Source organism: Bipolaris sorokiniana, assembly GCF_000338995.1.
Source record: "Bipolaris sorokiniana ND90Pr unplaced genomic scaffold COCSAscaffold_14, whole genome shotgun sequence".
Taxonomy (NCBI): domain Eukaryota; kingdom Fungi; phylum Ascomycota; class Dothideomycetes; order Pleosporales; family Pleosporaceae; genus Bipolaris; species Bipolaris sorokiniana.
Genome location: NW_006911908.1, coordinates 1109111 through 1126361, shown reverse-complemented (window position 1 = coordinate 1126361; position 17251 = coordinate 1109111). Strand labels below are relative to the sequence as shown.

Below are 17251 nucleotides of genomic sequence, written 5' to 3'. Positions count from 1 at the left end.
GCCGAACCAGGCGTAGTACTACACCTTGACCACGTCTGTTGTTCGAACGGACCCTGTAAACAAAACACAAAGAAGGATAGGTAGAGAAGATACTGTGGCATTTGAATGATCCTTGGACATATTGATTCGCTGAAAGCAAGTCTATAACATGAACTGCGAGGGGGAATTTACTTAAGTGCTATGGAGAGTGGCAAGGATTCTCGAGATAACGACAAAGCCAAAACTAATCTAACAAGATGCTGGGGGGAAGTCATGACCTCGTGACTACCGCTCGCTGGCGCCAACTCGGCGTAACCAAAACCTAAAGTAACGCTGTATAAACAAGAACGCTCCAGAGAAAAAGAATAAAACCGATTTTGCTAGAAAACCATGCGCTTGATGCTCGGGGATTACAAAGAACGCCTTCGCCGTGGAGAGTTGGAGGGTGCTGGGAGTGTTACGAGGGAAACGATTTTGGTCAACAAACATGGAAAACAACAAACGCAGACCAGTAAAGATGGCGCACCGTCACCTTTCAGTACCACCATGGCAACCTCATATCATACTCGCTATCGAGTTCAATGCGACTGTGGTCGTTCGTATACCAACGAGCTCTGGTTCGCTTACTTGGTGTGTCAAGTCTGGTGTGTACTGATGGTTGGGGAAGTTTGGTAGACTTTGTAATGGCGTGGTGAACATGCCAACAACGGATTCTTGCCTAGTGGTTTGATCCATGTGACTCAAGTTTGCCGATGCCATTGTGGGCGTCCGGAGTGACTGCATCGTTGGTGTTGCTGAAGAAGGCGTGGGGTACGCAGCACTGCCTGGATGACACGAACTGCTAGGTCGAGGGGTCGATGTCGGCGTAGACGTTGGCAAAGACCTGCCATATGATTGTAGTGATGCGCTACCTGGGATCGGGGTGGGCGTGGAATGTCGATGAGAAGTCGGGTCTGCTTGCAATGTGTCATGCTTGAACGGGTACGGAGACGAGGTCGACGAGGCAGATGACACTGCGCGAACTCGCCCGGCTTGCGTTTCCCGACGCCTTTTTGGACCGTCTTTGACTTTCGGGTGTGTGTGGCACTGCGTTTCAAGTAAGTACAGTTGAATATTTGTAAAGGTGACCAGTCTGGCCGAGCGAATTCAATTCGCAGAAGACTTACCTTGTATGCGTGGCGGAACCATGTCGTTCCCTTTTTCTTGTTGCTTACCAGTGCTATCCATTCTCCGCAGCTTCCGCAGAGTCCTTCCCAGACATCCAGGTTACCTTCTGTCCTGCGAGTCTCCTGTGGGCCCTGGAATGCTGCGCCTGTAGCTGCGCTAACACCATGCGTAAACGACTTGTCATACCAGAATGCACTGTTCTTCAGAACTAGCCATCGCCCTGGTTTGCAGAGCCCGCACCAACCTTCACGCTTGTTTCCATGTCCGCGTACCCATCGTGGAGTGTACAAGTCACCCACGAACCGAAGATCTTGCTCGTGCGGGATAAGGTCTGGGTCCGATGGGTTCATGTCAGACTCAGGTGGGTTCGAGGCTTCTTCATGTAGCGATGAATATAGGTCCGGGGGATCCGAAAGGTCAGCAAAGTGGGATGAACAGCCCCCATGACGGTCCGCATTACTCTGGAGCAGACGGAAGAGGCCCTGAGAAGGCAGTGGTCGAGGCACTTCAAGATGGTAGGGCGATTGATCTTGTGCTCCAAAGTATGGTGGGGTGTTGGTATGCTGAGGGTTTGTCTGCGAATACAAGACGTTCTGGGCAGCCATTCCGTAGTTGTTGTATGCGCCCGAAGGGTAGGCTGGCATGGAATGGTGGGGATTCATCCTTGGGCCGTATGGCGTAAAGTGGTTCGGTACTTGGGATACTGTTCGGGCATTGGCGGGGGTTGACGTTGGCGCATGTCCGGTAGACCATCTTTTGAAACGGCCACTGTCGAGTGTGTATGGCGAAGACCGTACGTTATTGTGCGGTGCTGGCGAGGCGCGGGAGCGACTCCCGCTTCTAACCACGCCGTCATACTGAGGACGACACGGTGACGCAAGCGGGGATAGAAGATGGCTCTGGCTGGGTTCTGGGCGGCTCCATGTGTCATACTCGGAGGGGTATGACACAGGCTCCGAAGTGCCCAAGTCCTCGTAAGCTACTGGCTCTGGAAGCACACCACCTGTGCTTGACATCGAGAAAGAAGACTCGGATAGGCGTCGGGTAGTGTGCGGGTTCAAATTTGCCATGCTGTCATGCTCCTGTTGTGGCATGCCATTGTACTGGCGCAGGTCGATGATGGGTGTGTTTTCGTCATGTCCCATGATGCCGTTGCTGAAGTCGGTGACATCTGGATCCAGAGATGGAAATGACTCCAACTCTTCGCACACCTTCTGACCCCATGGACCTATGGTTGTTAGTACAGCACCTGTCACTGCTCGGTCATGGACCTTACTTGTATCGATGACACCCGGAAAGAAATCAGTAGGTGCCAGTGATGTAGGAGGCGCCATACTGTTGCTGTAGAAGTCGCTGCTTGTGACAGCTGGTTGGGTCACATTCACATCTGTTCGCGCCAGTGAGTGTCCCGAGTCCTGTCTACCACCCACGACAGGACCTCGTGGCGCACCATAGTACGAAGGGTGAGGCTGCGGTATCGCCCACGACGATTGTGGTGGCGATGGTCTGGACATTTGCAGTAAATTCTGTGGATGTTGCTGTTGCTGTCCTTGTGGGGTAAGACCCCCGTAAGGGTACATCATCTGTGTCCCGGGCGTGGGAGAGGGGTGGCCCATCGTGTGTTGTCTATTAGGCGATGGCCTGTATCTATAAAACAGGTTGTTTTGCTTAGATGTGCATGGCTAGTTGAGTAGTGTTGGATAAGGCTTACTGCTGGACGGTGTGGTAGTTCATCTTCTAGCCAACCTGCTATATACAACAGTCTTGGTGGAGTCTGAGGATATTCTGCTTATGCCAGGCGGTAAGCAGATAATCAAGAAGATTGTGGCTTTGATGAGGAGTGTGGCGTCGACAAGAGGTTCAAGATTGGTGTCTGTCAAGGAATCCGGGGGGGCGAGCGAAGGACGCGGGCCACTTACATTGGTAGCGAAAGTAGGGATGACTAGTCAAATGAAGGTCTAAGGCGATATATTCGAGGGCCAATATGATGAGCAGATGCGGAACCGAATAAGATTGGATAATGTGGTAAGTGTGGGGTCTTCTTCAAAAGAGTGTACGAGAACAAAAGTTCCCAACAACGCAACCAGCGCGAATGGAGCCGGCTCCAAAAGAAAGAAATGTTTACAAAGATAGTTGGGTCGGGTCCTAAAGAGTGAAGGGCCAAATAGAAGGAAAGACGGCTGGAGGGGCTGTTAGGCTATATGATGCGTACGGGTTCGCAACATCCGAGAGGAACAACAAAGAGCGACGATGTCTGTCTGCAATTGACGCAACGGAACCGCTTCGATTCAAGTTTGAGAGAAGTGTCGCGACGCGCCTTGGCTGCAGGTGATCTGGAACGGAGAGAGCAGAAGCGTTCACCCAAAAGAGAGTCTAGCGGGGATGGATGTAGTGGGCGGTGGACCGCGCGCAAGGCTGCTGGGATTCCAAACGGCGATTAGACGCACTCGGAACGGTCGCACCAGTCATTGTCTCCATCATTCCTCTCGGCTTACTCGGAGAGGGCTCCTCAGCGGAGGGCAGCAGGCGCCCCAAGTCGCCATGGCACAAGTGTCTGTCGACATGGATGGAGCGATGGCAGCAGCCCTCCGCCATCAACTCTAACACTAACAGGGGCCATGTTGGTGCAGACAGCAGTCGAGCTGGGCGGGCAAGCCATGACTCTCTCTCCACGATCCGAAGCCAGGTTTCAGCGCTGGCCAGAGATGGTGTAGAGCCAGTGAAGAAGGATGGATGGGGTGAAGGAAGAATATGCCTGGGAAATGTGCAACCTGCCCATGTATCAACACGATTGGGGTGGGCTGGCAGGCCGTTTCATCGCATCAGGAAGACTGTGCTGAATTGGGCGGAGGGCCATCCCGACGACGAGGATGGGCCGCTGATTGGGGATGAGGTTGGTTGGGTCGCCTGTGGCGCGTAGTTTTTGGTGAGGGAGGCGGATGAGGTCAGCGACCGAATCCATCCAGCCCCACGCCTTTTACCGTGTCGCGACGAGGACGAAACACTCCTGACACACGCCCAGGGGCATTTGCGACCCACTCTGACCGCAACATGTACCGCACCATCACCACAATCCTCACCTGTTCTCGTATTGACTCGCCGAGAGCAATCGCCCGGCGGACCCGTTGTGCGGTCGCGGTGGCCGAGTATCCCTCCTCTGCAACTCGACGCCTTCTGTTTATGCCCCCTCAGACGGACCGCATCCTCGCCGAACCGTACCATCATCCTTACTGGCCTCTTAATCTCGGTCCACCAGCTCAGGCGCCGTTTGGTGTGCAGGAGCGTGGGCTGTACTGTCGGCGTAGTGCTGCACAGCTACTATGAATGTACATGTGTTGTGTACTTGGTCAATGTGTCGACCTGGTGGCCTTGCTGCGGTGCGGGCCATGACAGGCTCTCACACCTGCTATCGAGTCATGTTGACAAGTGACAGCGGCCGATCGACTGTGTGTGTGTAATTGGAATTACCAGTATGGGGTGCAGCGTGGCGTGAAGCCTGCATGTATATCCCCTCTAGTATCATCTGGGGCCTGCCAGTACACAAATGGAGCAGTAGCTTGGCCACGCCGCATGGCCGAGTGTATCGCGCCATGTCCCCAAGTATGTACTCATGAACCTAGCTATCTGACTTGCCTAAAAGTGCCGAGCCTGGGTTTGTAGCAGGGTTTTGAGCCTCCAAGATGTCTAAATTAACTATTGTACCGAAAGACACACCAGAGAGCATGAACTAAGTAGATTTCGTGCAGCACAAGCCAAGCCGGAGGATGCGCTACAAGGTGCTGCACGCTACCAGTGTTAATGCTGCCTTAGACAAGCAAGGCATGCCCATGCTTTGCCCCAAGCTACCTGCGTAAAGCTCCTAATTTTGGATCTCGACTTCCCAAACGCTATGCACTGCCTTGTCGACCTTCACCCAACACTTGCACGTCCTGAACACACGTGAGGTTTTGCCAAAACAGTGCGACCTTGTTTCCAGTCGAAGCATAGTCTTGCAAAAGTGTCTGGCTATTGTTTGCTATTGCATTATCTTCCGTCGTTTTGCTTTGCCCCCACTCTCGACCAGGCTAGACACTGCTGTGAGGATTCGAAACCCATCTACGAAGAATGCTCGATCAGTCCCGATTCTGATTTGAAACTTTAGGAAGAATGGCATCGATTTGATCATATCGATTTCTGGCTTCAGTCAGATCTATTGTTGATGTGTTGGTGTAGATCATGTCGTGATCTCTATCAATGTACACATATAGTCGTCATTCTCCTTGATCTACACAGGCAAGCCCTGCGCTCAACAAAAAATCTCTGGAGGACCGAATACACGATCAACATATCCTTGGTGCTCCAAAACAACACAGACACCCGTACCGATGAAGATCTTCCTCTCGTGATCCACCCCCGTAGACCCAGTAGACATATTAGTGCTTATCCAGCATACCCCCTTTTTCCACCTGTAGTACATTCTAAGAAGCGGCATACAAAACCGCCTACAAAACACAGTGAACAAAACATATTCTGACCCGAACCAAAATTCTCACCACACCTACACTATCACCCTCAAGCTACAGCCCCTACACTTCCTAAAACCAGGCATACAAAACCATCTACAAAACAACCATGAACAAAACATACCCGGATAGTTCAAACCCCCCTTCCACATAACATAAGCACTATTACTCTACACAAGACTAGGCAAGGAAGAAAAAAAGATAGAGACACCCCTCCCCCTTCCCCCTTCCCCCTTCCCTGTGCATCGCCAAGTAAAATTTAAAAAAAGAAGCATCTTATCAGTAGAACCACAAATAATGCTATTACCAACATGCACGTACGTACGTACGTACGCACGCACGTACCCCGCGATATGCTCTATTTTTTCAGCCCTACTTCATGCCTTGATACCCTGAAGTGGGGTAAAGGGAAAAAAAGGGAGAAACAGGGAGGGGGGCAAAAAAAAAGATAGGCATGGGGGCGGGACTTGATACGGTATATGTGTGTAAATAGTGGTACGTATGGGGAGAGATTCAGATCTTCTTTTTTTGTTGGATGGCATGTATGGAATTCATTAACTGTCTGACCTATGCCACTTTATTTTTCTCTCTGTTCCTTTCAAAATAAAGGTATGTAACAACAAGATAGTCTGTTTGATGGATATGGTTGTTCTGGCATATGCCACCTGGAATATGTCTGGATTCAGCCGAGCAGAAAGCATGGGGTGTGAAGTGGGTAAGACGAGCACAGCCTTGTTGCTATTCAGGGAGTCTGCACATGCGTCGTCTGGTCGGACCGAGGATAGAAAAGAGGAGGTCATTATCAGATATTGTTTCACGTCGCATCTATGGACAACATACACTAGTTTCACAGGGTATACATACTAAGCGGCCTTTCTTGTCCAGGTCATGTAGTGGATACTGGGGACCAAGCCTCCAGTCCATTATCCAGGACTTGCCGCACTAAAAAAAAAAGAACTTTCCCACCCCATTCCGAATTTGATACACACTTCGTTCTGTCGTCCCGTACATAAACCGTGACCGTCTCTCACAGTTTTCCGATTTTAATTTCACAATCTCCGCTAGTAGTGTCGAAACTCAACGTACTGGCGCCACTGCCCTTCTTCGCTTCGACATGATTTTTGCCAGGCGTGTCGTTTTCGCTAAGCAGTTCTAGCTCCTTGCCTTGCAGGTGCAGTGCTCCGTTAAGAGAAGTTCCATCAATATGACCAGTCCACTCTTCCGGATAGGTGATGTCGAGGGCTCCAGAAGTGCTCAGATGCGTGCTGACAAGACCAGTCATCGGTGTCTTTTTCGCCTTGTATGGAGTGCGTAGTGTCAGCGACGTTTGACCCGAGTGTGTCTGTGTGTATATCTCCGATTGGTAATCACCCGATTTGAAAGGCAAGATGTCGGCTGTTACGAGACCTGCGATTGAGTTGATTTCTGTTCGCGAGCCGTGGATGAAGGTACCGTCGACTGAACCGACGGTTGTGTTGATAAAGGTCTGGTAGTCTCGTTCGGGGATATGCTTTCGTTTAAAATCGGTGCGTATGCTGCCGGATAGAGTGTCGACCATGAAAACTGCAGGGTTGGATGACCCATTGGCAGTTTCTTGAGGCTCAATGTTGATGTTGACAGACCCGCTCTTTGTTTTGACAGAAAGGAGATCGAAGAGGGCGTACATGCCGCTGATGGAGCCAGAAATGGTTTGCAAGTGAGTTTGGCGCGAATAGAATGCTCCAACATCCAGTGTACCGGTGGTGAGAGAGATTGATGTCGAGTCTGTGACGGTAAAGTTGGCGCCATTATGAACCTGCATGCCCATGTGGTTGGACGAGACTTTGAGCTTCTTCATCGAGACTCCAGGGGCTACGTAAATGACCACCGACATACCGAGGCAAGCTTTACCAGCCCGTACGCCGTCGAAGCCATCGGGAAAAGAGGGGTCGCCGATTGTCAGTCCTGATGGGGTCTGTGTGTAGGGAACGCTGTTGACATCGACTGTTGACGAGATTGCATACGACATCTTGACCTGAACAGTACCAGGGGCTTGCTCTGCAGGCGCTTGGGTAATGTGTATCCAGCCGGCCACACGTTTGTAAGAACCGTCCAACTGGTGTATCGCTTCTTGAATGTTTAGCTCGCTAGGTTTGCCAAAATCGTACCATTCAGTCTTGACACTGTACTCCTTGCCACATTTTGAAGGCCACCGGATTGGAAAGACTTGAGCAGAGTCTCCTGATGCCGGGGGCTGGGCCGTTGATGATTGCGCTGGCCATGGGATGGCAACGAGGTCTGGCCGATCAGAGGAGTCGGCTTTTGCAGCCTCGACTGAAGTTTCCGGAGCAGATACTACGCCCTTTGTGAAGGTTAGCGTCATTCGAGAATATTGTTGTCTGCCCAGCAAATGTCACTTACTGGCTTGGTCCTCCGAACCGACACAGCTGCCGCCATTAAAGCCAGCATGGCGACAAGAAACATGAAGCAAAGCACTGCAGCAAGCAGCTTGACCCACGTCTTCCGCATGCAGCGCTGTCTCAGACTTCGGCCGTCATACTGGTCTTCTTTGAAAGTTGCATCCCTGGCTTCTTGGCCATCGAAGGAGAGCAGCCTGGCGCCCTCTCCCCTGCTCTGGCGACTCGTGTACAGGCCGGGGGTGGTGGCTTCAAGATATGTGGGTGGTGCTTCTGAAGTCTGGCCTATGAAGCTTTCCAGAAGCGGCGTGGAGCGTTCATTGTATGGAGATGGGGATATTATGATTTGGGGTCGCATTGAGCGACTGTTGGCAGCCGCAGTGTCGATGTACATGATGAGGGAATGGAGCAGGAGATGCCCCAAGGTGGAAGTGAAATCAGGAGCAATGTATTGGATGGATTAAAGAGCGTGGGTGAAGGAACGCCTGAGTCGACGTCGTGGGTGTTTAGAGACGGACAGAGAAAGGAGAGCAGAAGAGATGCAGAAGCCAAGGAGACAAAGTCAGGCAGCGATTTCAAGGTATATCAGGTTCGGCAACAGGTGCCAAAATGTTCATAAGCCGTTGCACGGGCTGGGTTGTGCAATGGGCTGCTACACTTTTGTTTCGGTGGTGGAAACGCGGCATGTTTGATGTGTGTCTTGGCAAGCAGAGGAGGTATAGAAGCAAGTCCAGAAGTGGCAGACGACCCGCGTCGACGATTTGTGGTCGAGGGGCGTTTTCTTTTTTGTATGTTCTGAATCAACTGGTTTCACCGAGTGCGATGGAGTCGAGTGCAGATGAAGATGGATTGAAACAGGAAAAAAAGAGTAGGCCTTGGAGCATGTCGTGGGTGCGTGTGTGTGTGTGAGTGGTGTGTGAAGGGCGTGGTGGGAACGGCTGTCTAGGCGGGCCATCGCCCAGGGGCCTTAGCGAGAGAGGCGGGGCTGGGCGGTTGACGTAGCGAACGGCGGTGCATCAGAAAGCCACTGCCTCAACCTCGACATGGCGGCGCTGCAGAAGCTGTCGAAACTCTCAGGCCCGCACTGCATCCTCCTGGCCGTGCACTATGCCGCTCACGCCAACACACCTGCGCTACAGGCCTTGACAGCTCTGCGCGACGGCGACTTGCCACTGGAGCTGAGCCTGAGCATCCTCCTCGCATACCTGCCAGAGCAGCACGACCCGGCCTCGTACTACCACCTCCTCGCCGGCCTGGCTACGGGCGCCCGCGAGCCTGGCGATAGCCCGGCCGACGCCCTCGATGTCACGCCTGTCGAGCAGCTCTCAGATGTGCGCGCCCGTAAGAAGAGGCAATCGCTGGTGCTGCCACCTGTAGCCCATCCGTTGTATGGAGCGGACCGTGACTTGGACCTCTTCACTCACTTCCTCATCCACCGCTCCCACCGCATCGATGCCCAGACAGGCCTGCTAGATCTCGTCCCGCGCCTCGTCGTGCCCTTCCTCGACCACTCGGAGCACCTGCGTACCTGGTTCATCTCCACTGCCCTTCCCCTCCTGCGCCTCAGCTACGAGTACTATCCACACTTGCCTCCACCCACCCTCGACGACTTTGCCGCACTCAAGGGGCGCCGTGCCGTTGATTTGCAACTCTCGAATGCATGCAATGCCAGCAAAGATGACATACACAATGTCGCGCGCGATCTCAAGACTGTCGTTGCCCCTTGGTTATGTGGAGCCCACGACCGCAGTCGGCGCGCCTCTGTGACCCACGATCGGCGCGGGTCAACCGACGGCGGGGGACCACACATATCCGACGACTGGGATTATTTATTTCAATGGCTACTGTATACCTCAAAAGACCACCTGGCCCTGATCACAACAGCCATTTCTGAATGGGACGGTCCCGAAGACATTGATTTGGGGGGTTACGAAGAAGGGCGTGACTACGTTGACGATGACCAGCAACGCCAGCTCGAGATCAAGTATGCGCGTACAACTCTAGCATGTCTCTACCTAATTCACCAGAGTGACATCAACGCTCTGCAGACTGCGCACGCGCTGTTGGACCGGATATGTACACTACTCAACTACGATTCGCCCCCAGACCTCAATACAAGCGTGGACAAATTGCCTGCTTACGATCTCAAGAACCCTCTGCTCCATGATTCAACTACTGCCCTGCTCAGGGAAGAGCGTCTTCTGCACCCCGATAACGCCCTTACTCAGCCAGGCCCTGATGCGTTTCGTATTCTAGAACTCATCATATTCACTTCATATACACTTTTTACATTACACCACCCAGTCTCTATCCGAGACATTGCAAACATGTCTCTGCGGGATGACTACTCTGAGCAAATGTCCATGTTGCAGAAAATACTTCATACACTCAACAGCAACTCCAAGAGCGACAGCGAACAGTGGCGCATCATCCGATCGAAGCTGGTGTGGCTGTGGAACTGGGGTACTGACCGCCACGACGAAGATCGCAAGGCCCAAGGCATCTTCGGTATGCTAGATAGCAAGACCATGGAGACAGAAATATTGAAAGCGCTCCTCGAGAGCAACCACTTCCCTCTTGCCATAGAAATCTATCTCAAGCCGTCCTTTGGCCAGCAACCGCTACTTTCCTCTGATGTAGAGAAAGTAGTGCTCGCCTCAGCCATGCATCACTACGACAATGCTAGCAACGGGAATCGCAATAGGGGCGGCGCCAAACGCGCCGCTGCCATCTTAAATGCCTTTGCCCCTCATTTTCCCTCTTCATCGCGTTTCCGGCGTTTCCAGGCTCTGCTTTCAGCAACCCACGCCATGTCGTTCTACTCACTCATACTCCAGCATGGTGTGCCTTTTCAACCAGTCAACATCAGAGTTGGCCCGAATCCTTTGTCTCTGGTCCGGAAGCTGTTGTCGCAAAATAGTGGTAGTTACACGAAGCTGGACGACCTGGTGTCGATTGGACAAAACCTAGTCATCGCAATGCCGTCCACCATCATGGATGAAGAACAATGGGACACTGCACTCACCCCCGTAGAGATTGAAGCGAAGAAAGCGGCTGCCGAAAGACGAGTGATTGGAATGGCGATCGAGGCTGCTCTCGAAGAAGATGATTTCGAGACTGCATATTCATACGTGATTACCCGGCTGACGCCGACTACACCATCGGGCACTCCCCCAACGCCATCTCACTATTTCTCAACCACGTCAGAAGATGCCGAGAACCACGAAGACGAAGCTGAGGACGTTGCCTGGCGGGCTGCTCTACGTGCTGGACGTTACAACTCGTCATCACTGTCTAGCAGCTGGTCGCAAGCCACTAAAACAGCGAGACCGGACCTAAGGAGACTGGAGCAACGCATGGAGTTGCTTTCACAAGCGTTATTGTTAGCACCACCTAAACATCTTGAAGAGGTTCTTTGCGTATGGCAGCAGTGCGAAGCTGAAACAATGCATCTTCTCGCTCAAGAGAACGAAGCTGAGGAGCGCTTCAATGACGCAGCAGACCGAAAGCTGCCTGGCACATTTGACCTGGAAACAACCACTGTGCAGCCTCGTCGCGAAGTCGGTAGGGGTGCAGTTGAAGAGGCACCGATGGGTCTATTTGATGTGGCACGTGGCGCTGCAGCTGCGTTTTCCAAGACGGCCTTCCCCCTGCGTGGAAGCGCAGAGGCTGTATCGAATACAAAATTTGGCTCGGGTCGAGCCAGTCTAGACGGAAGTGAGACTGGTAGCATTGACGCCCAAGAGCGTGTTCGGAGGAGGGACATGGTGACCAATGCCGCGACAGGGGCTCTTGCCTCCGGCATTGGATGGATGCTGGGTAAGAAGATCAATTCACTGGCCGACTTCGAGGCTAACCAATTTCAGGTGCAAAACCAGTCTCCGAGTGAGCTTCTACCCGAAGTTATTTCTAGTGAATTGGAATGTAGGATCCCCTCAATATCACACCCACACAACCTTACAATAATATTGTGTGAAACTCCCTCCCATATCCTCTTTTATACGACTCTACTTACTGTTGGTGACGCTTGGTATTTTAGTGAGTGATGCCGTCAAAGAATCCACTTAAGCAAAAAATGAGAGGCTGTCCCTATACTGTGATTACAGTCGAAACCGTGAAATCTTTTTCTTGCACCTTCACACAATCTCTCTCACTTTCACCTTTGCAGCTTCTCAGCTGCCGTTTGCAGAGCCGGGACCCACTCAACATTACAGCGTGCCTGCCTCTCTAGCTTCACCTCGAATTGTTTGTGCCTCTCACCCCCAGCCTACAAAAACTAGATCTACCGTCGACTCCAGTCTCTTCTTCTGACCCACACACAAATACCCATACACATACACACCTCGAAATACCCCAAGAAACAACACAAAATGTTCATCAGGACGTTCATTGGTCTCGCTGCTGCGCTCAGCGCTGCAGTTGCCTTCCCTAGGACCACTGCTGGTACGAAGCAGGTCCGCATGCACGTATTCGGTGAAGACAACTGCAATGGCCCCATCACCTTCATGTCGGCCAACGCGGACACGTGCTACGAATTTGTTGCGGGCATCAAGTCTCTCCGCGTTGTCCACCACGACAACTCGATCCGCTACAACGCTCGTAAGTCACTCCCTTGGTTTTCCTTTTTACTAGCCTTGAGTTTGCGGTTTGGAAGATATACGAAAGAAAATAGCAAGGGCTAACATGACTGGGAAAAATCGATAGTCAACGTCTACTCTGCGCCCGACTGCAAGTCCGGTCCTGTGCTCCAGCCCATCTTGAACGACGGCTGCTCGGCTGTCGTCGCCTACAAGGCTATCAAGCTTTCGATTGATACGCCCAAGATCTAGACCTGGGCTAGAGTAAGTTTGAACAGATGTGCAACCTTGTGGTGGCTGCGATACTAACGATGGCTTAGACACTGAGGCACAGCTGCAAAGACCGGTGCACACAGGTTATGGAGAACGAGTCGGAAGTGCTTCATAGTATACTCAAGAGATTAGGTGGATATATCCGAGAGGATGATATGGGCTGGTAGAGAGGCTTGAACACGGTCGCCAGACTTCAGTGATATGGTGCCATCCTGGCTTCCTTGATGGATGGAGAAAAATAAAATAAAATGGCAATATACAAATGCAGTTGATAACACAAATCTACGGGACTCCTTCATTCATGCAAATTGATGTAGACATGATGAAGCATTCTTGCATATTCAATTCCACAACACCAATTTGCTCTCGCCCACCGAATTGGCTACATACTCAATGAACAACACATAGATAGACATTCACAAGAGGAAATCTCTTTCCTCACACAAATAGCAGCAACACAAGCGAGAGTCTGGACATGTCTTGACAGCATAATCAATATGTTGAATTGATAACGAGCTAGTACAGAACAGAAAAGAAAAAACGCCGCCGCTGATGCTCATCATGCTAAAGACGATGCGGGAGGTATATATAAAAGACGAGAAGAAAAAAAAGGAAGGAAAGAAGGCAGTCTGGTACCAAAGTGCATTCTCCCAGATATCCGAGGGTACAACAAACAAAATCCTGACTTTTGTTCTCTGTTCGATGCTTGTTCTTCTTCTTCGTCCTCATCATCATAGTAATCATCTCTCTTTCCCTAACTAAGTGAGTTCCTTTCTTACCCGTGTTTGACCCCACCTTCCCAGAATACAAGTCAACAACGAACCTCTTGCCGGCACTCACACATATACCCTTACCCATAACTTTTCCTCACTAAAAGGCCATCAATGGCACAGCGTTGAGTACACGTGCCATCTCATTAGGAGCCATCTGAGCACTCTGCATACTACGCACTTGGCTGCCCTTGCGGAGACGCTGCAGACCAAGCGCCAGTTTCCAGCTCTCGCTATCGTCAATGAGGAAGACGTATTTTTTGCCGTCGGCGTCGCGGACAGAGGCTCGGAGGATGTGCAGATTCTTGGCGGGTTGTTTGCCCGTCTGACACAAACACATATGTTAGCATCGTCATCTCAAGCTGCCATGCTAAACAACAAGCCGACTTACCTCTACCATTTTCAGCGTCCAAGCCTTGACATCCCACTCACGCTGTGGAATGCCTCGCACATCATCGTCGATGAAAAGACCCTCGGATTGAATCTTCAGAATGAGCCCGTCGGTTACCTTGCCCACATTGGATACGAGTTGAGCAACGGGCTTTGGAAACAAGTCGTTGAAAAGATAGACAGCCTTGATGACAATCTTGTTGGGATCGGCTGTCGCGTATGGCCCACTTTTTGAAGCTGGTGGTGTTGTGCGTGTAGTCGACTCTGAAGGTGCGTAAGAAGACTCGGAGTATTGGGAAGAAACGTGTGAGCGAGTAGCAGTAGACCGAGGCGGGACAAAAGACTTTCCGTCTTCGCTGCTGAGGTAAGACTTTGCAGTAGGTTTCTCGTAAGATTTCTTAGATGTGACGGTAGCCTTGATAGGAGACGATTGACTAGAGGCGACGGAAGCAGGAGCTGGCATTCTTACGCCTGCATAGGGATCAAGTCGTTCACCGCCACCAACGCCACCGTAAGTAGTAGATCTGCGGGTCGATGTGATCTCTGGGGCAGCAGCGGCAGCGGCAGCAGCAGCGGCAGTGGCAGCAGCCGAAGCAGCAGCAGCTTCTTCAGCTTTGATTCTCTCTGCTTCGGCTCTGATCCTTTCTGCCTCAGCTTTTATTTGCTCAGCTTGGAGCTTCTCAGCTTTGATCTTCTCGACCTTGAGCCTCTCTGCTTCAGCCTTGACCTTCTCTGCTTCAGCCTTGAGACGAGCCTCTCGATCTCTTTGAGCTCGTTCACGTGCTGCTTTGAGACGCTCTGCTCGCTCAGCATCTGCTTTCGCTTTGGCAGCAGCGAGTTCTGCTTCAAGCTTCGCTTTTGCTTCGGCAGCTTCAGCAGCAGCCTTGTCAGCAGCGGCCTTCTTCGCAGCCTCCTCTTCGGCCTTGGCTCTCTGTTCGGCTTCGAGCTTTTCGCGAATCTCCTTTTCGATCTGAGCTCGTGCTTCTGCTTCGCGTGCCTCACGCTCTGCTTTCTCCTTCTCCAAAGCCTCTTGTTGCTTGCGGGCTTTCTCCTTGGCCAGGCGTTCTCGTGCCTCACGTTCACGCTGCTCTCGCTCACGTTTGCGCATCTGCTCCCACTTCTCCTTCTCAGCTTTGGCACGCGCAAGTTTAGCTGCTTCTTCCTTGGCTTTTTGCTCTGCCTCCTTCTTCTGCCGTGCTTCTTCTGCTCGTTTAAGCTCCTCCCACGCTCGCCGACGGTCCTCTTCTTCCTTCTTCTTCTTGGCCGCCTCAGCAGCTAGTCGGGCTTCTTCAGCCCGGCGACGCTCTTCCTCGGCTTTGCGTTCTTCCTCTGCTATACGCTGTCGTTCGGCTTCCTCTTGCCTTTGCCTCTCCTCTTCGGCAAGCCTTTGCTGTTCGGCCTCGCGCCTCCTTCTCTCTTCCTCGGCTTTTTTCTTCTCCTCGGCCTCGCGCTTCAGTCTGGCTTCTTCCTTGAGCCTGGCCTCCTCTTTCAATCTGGCCTCTTCTTCCAATCTAGCCTCCTCCCTGATTCTTGCCTCTTCTCTGAGTTTAGCCTCCTCCTTGATTCTTGCCTCTTCCTTAAGTCTGGCTTCTTCCTTGAGTCTGGCTTCTTCTTTGAGTCTGGCTTCTTCTTTGAGTCGAGCCTCTTCTTTGAGTCGAGCCTCTTCTTTGAGTCGAGCCTCTTCCTTGAGTCGAGCCTCTTGCTTGAGTCGAGCTTCCTCCTTGAGCAGAGCTTCTTCCTTCAGCCTGGCTTCTTCTCTGAGTCTAGCTTCTTCTCTGAGTCTGGCTTCTTCTCTGAGTCTGGCTTCTTCCTTCAATCTGGCCTCCTCAGCTTGCCTTTTGGCCTCTTCTGCTTGTCGCTTGACCTCTTCGGCTTGTCTTCTGGCCTCCTCTGCTTGTTTTCTAGCCTCCTCTGCTTGGCGCTTGAACTCCTCAGCACGCTTACGCTCCTCTTCTTGTGCCTTTGCTATCTTTGCTTTCTCGGCGCGCTCACGCTCGATTTCCTCGGCACGTTTACGTTCGGCTTCCTCTTCTTGTTTCCTTTTGGCCTCTTCAGCTTGCTTGCGCTCTTCTTCCTGTTTCGCCTTCTTCTCCTTCTCCTCCGCACGCTTCTGCTTTTCTTCGGCGCGCTTCCGCTCTTCTTCAGCTCGCTCAGCCTCTTCGTCTGAGGAAGGCCCGTCGTCTTGTGGAGGCGGTGACGATGCGGAGCCGTATTGTCGGTACCCACCCCATCCACCATGAGGCGGGGGGCTGCCTGGGAAGCCACCGTTTCGAGGCGGTGGTGGGGGTGCTCGCTGGTAGCTGGAGCTGCTTCCAGAGTTACCGGCACCAGCACCAGCACCTGAGCCAGCACCAGGTCCGCCGCGTGGCCCATTGCCGTACGCCGCGCCACCCCCGCCATTGAATCGCCGTCCGGCCTGTGTCTGGCCAAAAGCCCATCCGGCAAGGAGCATGAGGACAGCTAGGAGAATGACACCATTGCCGCCAGTTGTGACTCCATGCCTGACGATGAGGAAATATTGTTTGACGTGTGGCTCAGCAGCTTTCCAAAGGACTATACTGGCTATGGTACTGAGTACACCAGCTATGAAGCTGTTCTGTTGCACACCCAGGCTGGGCAGGTATATGAAGCCGCCCCCTGAGGAGTGTGGAGGAATGATGAAGATGTCATAGTTGCCCGGGGGGAGACCGCCGGTAGGAGGGGGTTCGGGAGGAGCATGACTGCCTCCAGTTGTCTTTGGATTGGCACCATGTGGAGGTGGGGGAGGTGGAGGGCCGTCGTCCATGACTATGTACGCCCTCTAGGGCGGGTGGGTACGGGGGTCAGGGCAATGGTTCGTTGGGAATGTCGTGTCCTGCAACAGGTACAATCAGTTGCAGAGGAGCTGGGCGGTGGGAAGAAACAAAGCAGTGGGAAATTTCATGAGCGGAGCTGACTCGAAGCGACGGGAGAGGGTTGGAGCGGTGTGAGTGGGTGGGGTAACAATAGTGGTTATTAGATTATTCTCCAAGTCTCCCTCCCTCTGCGTAGACACACACTCGGGGCCTCGCTCTCTCGAGGTGCAGAGAGAGACTGAGTGTGGTGAGAGCTGCAAGGTGTCCTCGCTGAGGCTAGCACCATTGCTTTCTCCCAGAGCTGACTGCTCGGTTGTTTTTGGGTTTGTTTACGCCAAGCACCCGGAACGGCTAGCGCTGGCG

At 52.4% G+C, this 17251-nt stretch overlaps 6 protein-coding genes across 6 annotated transcripts; 3 read left to right on the top strand and 3 right to left on the bottom strand.

The window, feature by feature from the left end:
- Positions 1-317: 317 nt before the first annotated feature.
- COCSADRAFT_245521 (uncharacterized protein) lies at positions 318-3363 on the bottom strand. Its single transcript, XM_007705786.1, has 5 exons — positions 3066-3363; positions 2858-2931; positions 2423-2793; positions 1146-2374; positions 318-1065 (listed from the first exon to the last, which is right to left on the bottom strand). Exons 2-5 carry the CDS (start codon positions 2878-2880, stop codon positions 535-537), a joined length of 2154 nt encoding a protein of 717 aa, XP_007703976.1. The 5' UTR covers positions 2881-2931; positions 3066-3363; the 3' UTR covers positions 318-534.
- A 3271-nt stretch (positions 3364-6634) lies between these two features.
- Positions 6635-8545, bottom strand: COCSADRAFT_245509 (uncharacterized protein). The gene is made up of 2 exons (XM_007705785.1): positions 8049-8545; positions 6635-7989 (listed from the first exon to the last, which is right to left on the bottom strand). Exons 1-2 carry the CDS (start codon positions 8436-8438, stop codon positions 6676-6678), a joined length of 1704 nt encoding a protein of 567 aa, XP_007703975.1. The 5' UTR covers positions 8439-8545; the 3' UTR covers positions 6635-6675.
- Positions 8546-8962, top strand: COCSADRAFT_245508 (uncharacterized protein). Its single transcript, XM_007705784.1, has one exon. The coding sequence runs from the start codon at positions 8654-8656 to the stop codon at positions 8951-8953; it is 300 nt and encodes a 99-aa protein (XP_007703974.1). The 5' UTR covers positions 8546-8653; the 3' UTR covers positions 8954-8962.
- A 111-nt stretch (positions 8963-9073) lies between these two features.
- Positions 9074-12128, top strand: COCSADRAFT_202902 (uncharacterized protein). The gene is made up of 2 exons (XM_007705783.1): positions 9074-11863; positions 11911-12128. The coding sequence occupies exons 1-2, from the start codon at positions 9088-9090 to the stop codon at positions 11931-11933; spliced, it is 2799 nt and encodes a 932-aa protein (XP_007703973.1). The 5' UTR covers positions 9074-9087; the 3' UTR covers positions 11934-12128.
- Positions 12129-12495: 367 nt separating this feature from the next.
- COCSADRAFT_59348 (uncharacterized protein) lies at positions 12496-12849 on the top strand (the record flags this gene model as incomplete). The annotated part of the gene is made up of 2 exons (XM_007705480.1): positions 12496-12643; positions 12749-12849. Coding segments are annotated over 2 exons (249 nt in total), but the record flags the coding sequence as incomplete, so codon positions are not given.
- Positions 12850-13378: 529 nt separating this feature from the next.
- On the bottom strand, positions 13379-17169 carry COCSADRAFT_193326 (uncharacterized protein). The gene is made up of 2 exons (XM_007705782.1): positions 14056-17169; positions 13379-13989 (listed from the first exon to the last, which is right to left on the bottom strand). The coding sequence occupies exons 1-2, from the start codon at positions 16837-16839 to the stop codon at positions 13765-13767; spliced, it is 3009 nt and encodes a 1002-aa protein (XP_007703972.1). The 5' UTR covers positions 16840-17169; the 3' UTR covers positions 13379-13764.
- Positions 17170-17251: the final 82 nt, after the last annotated feature.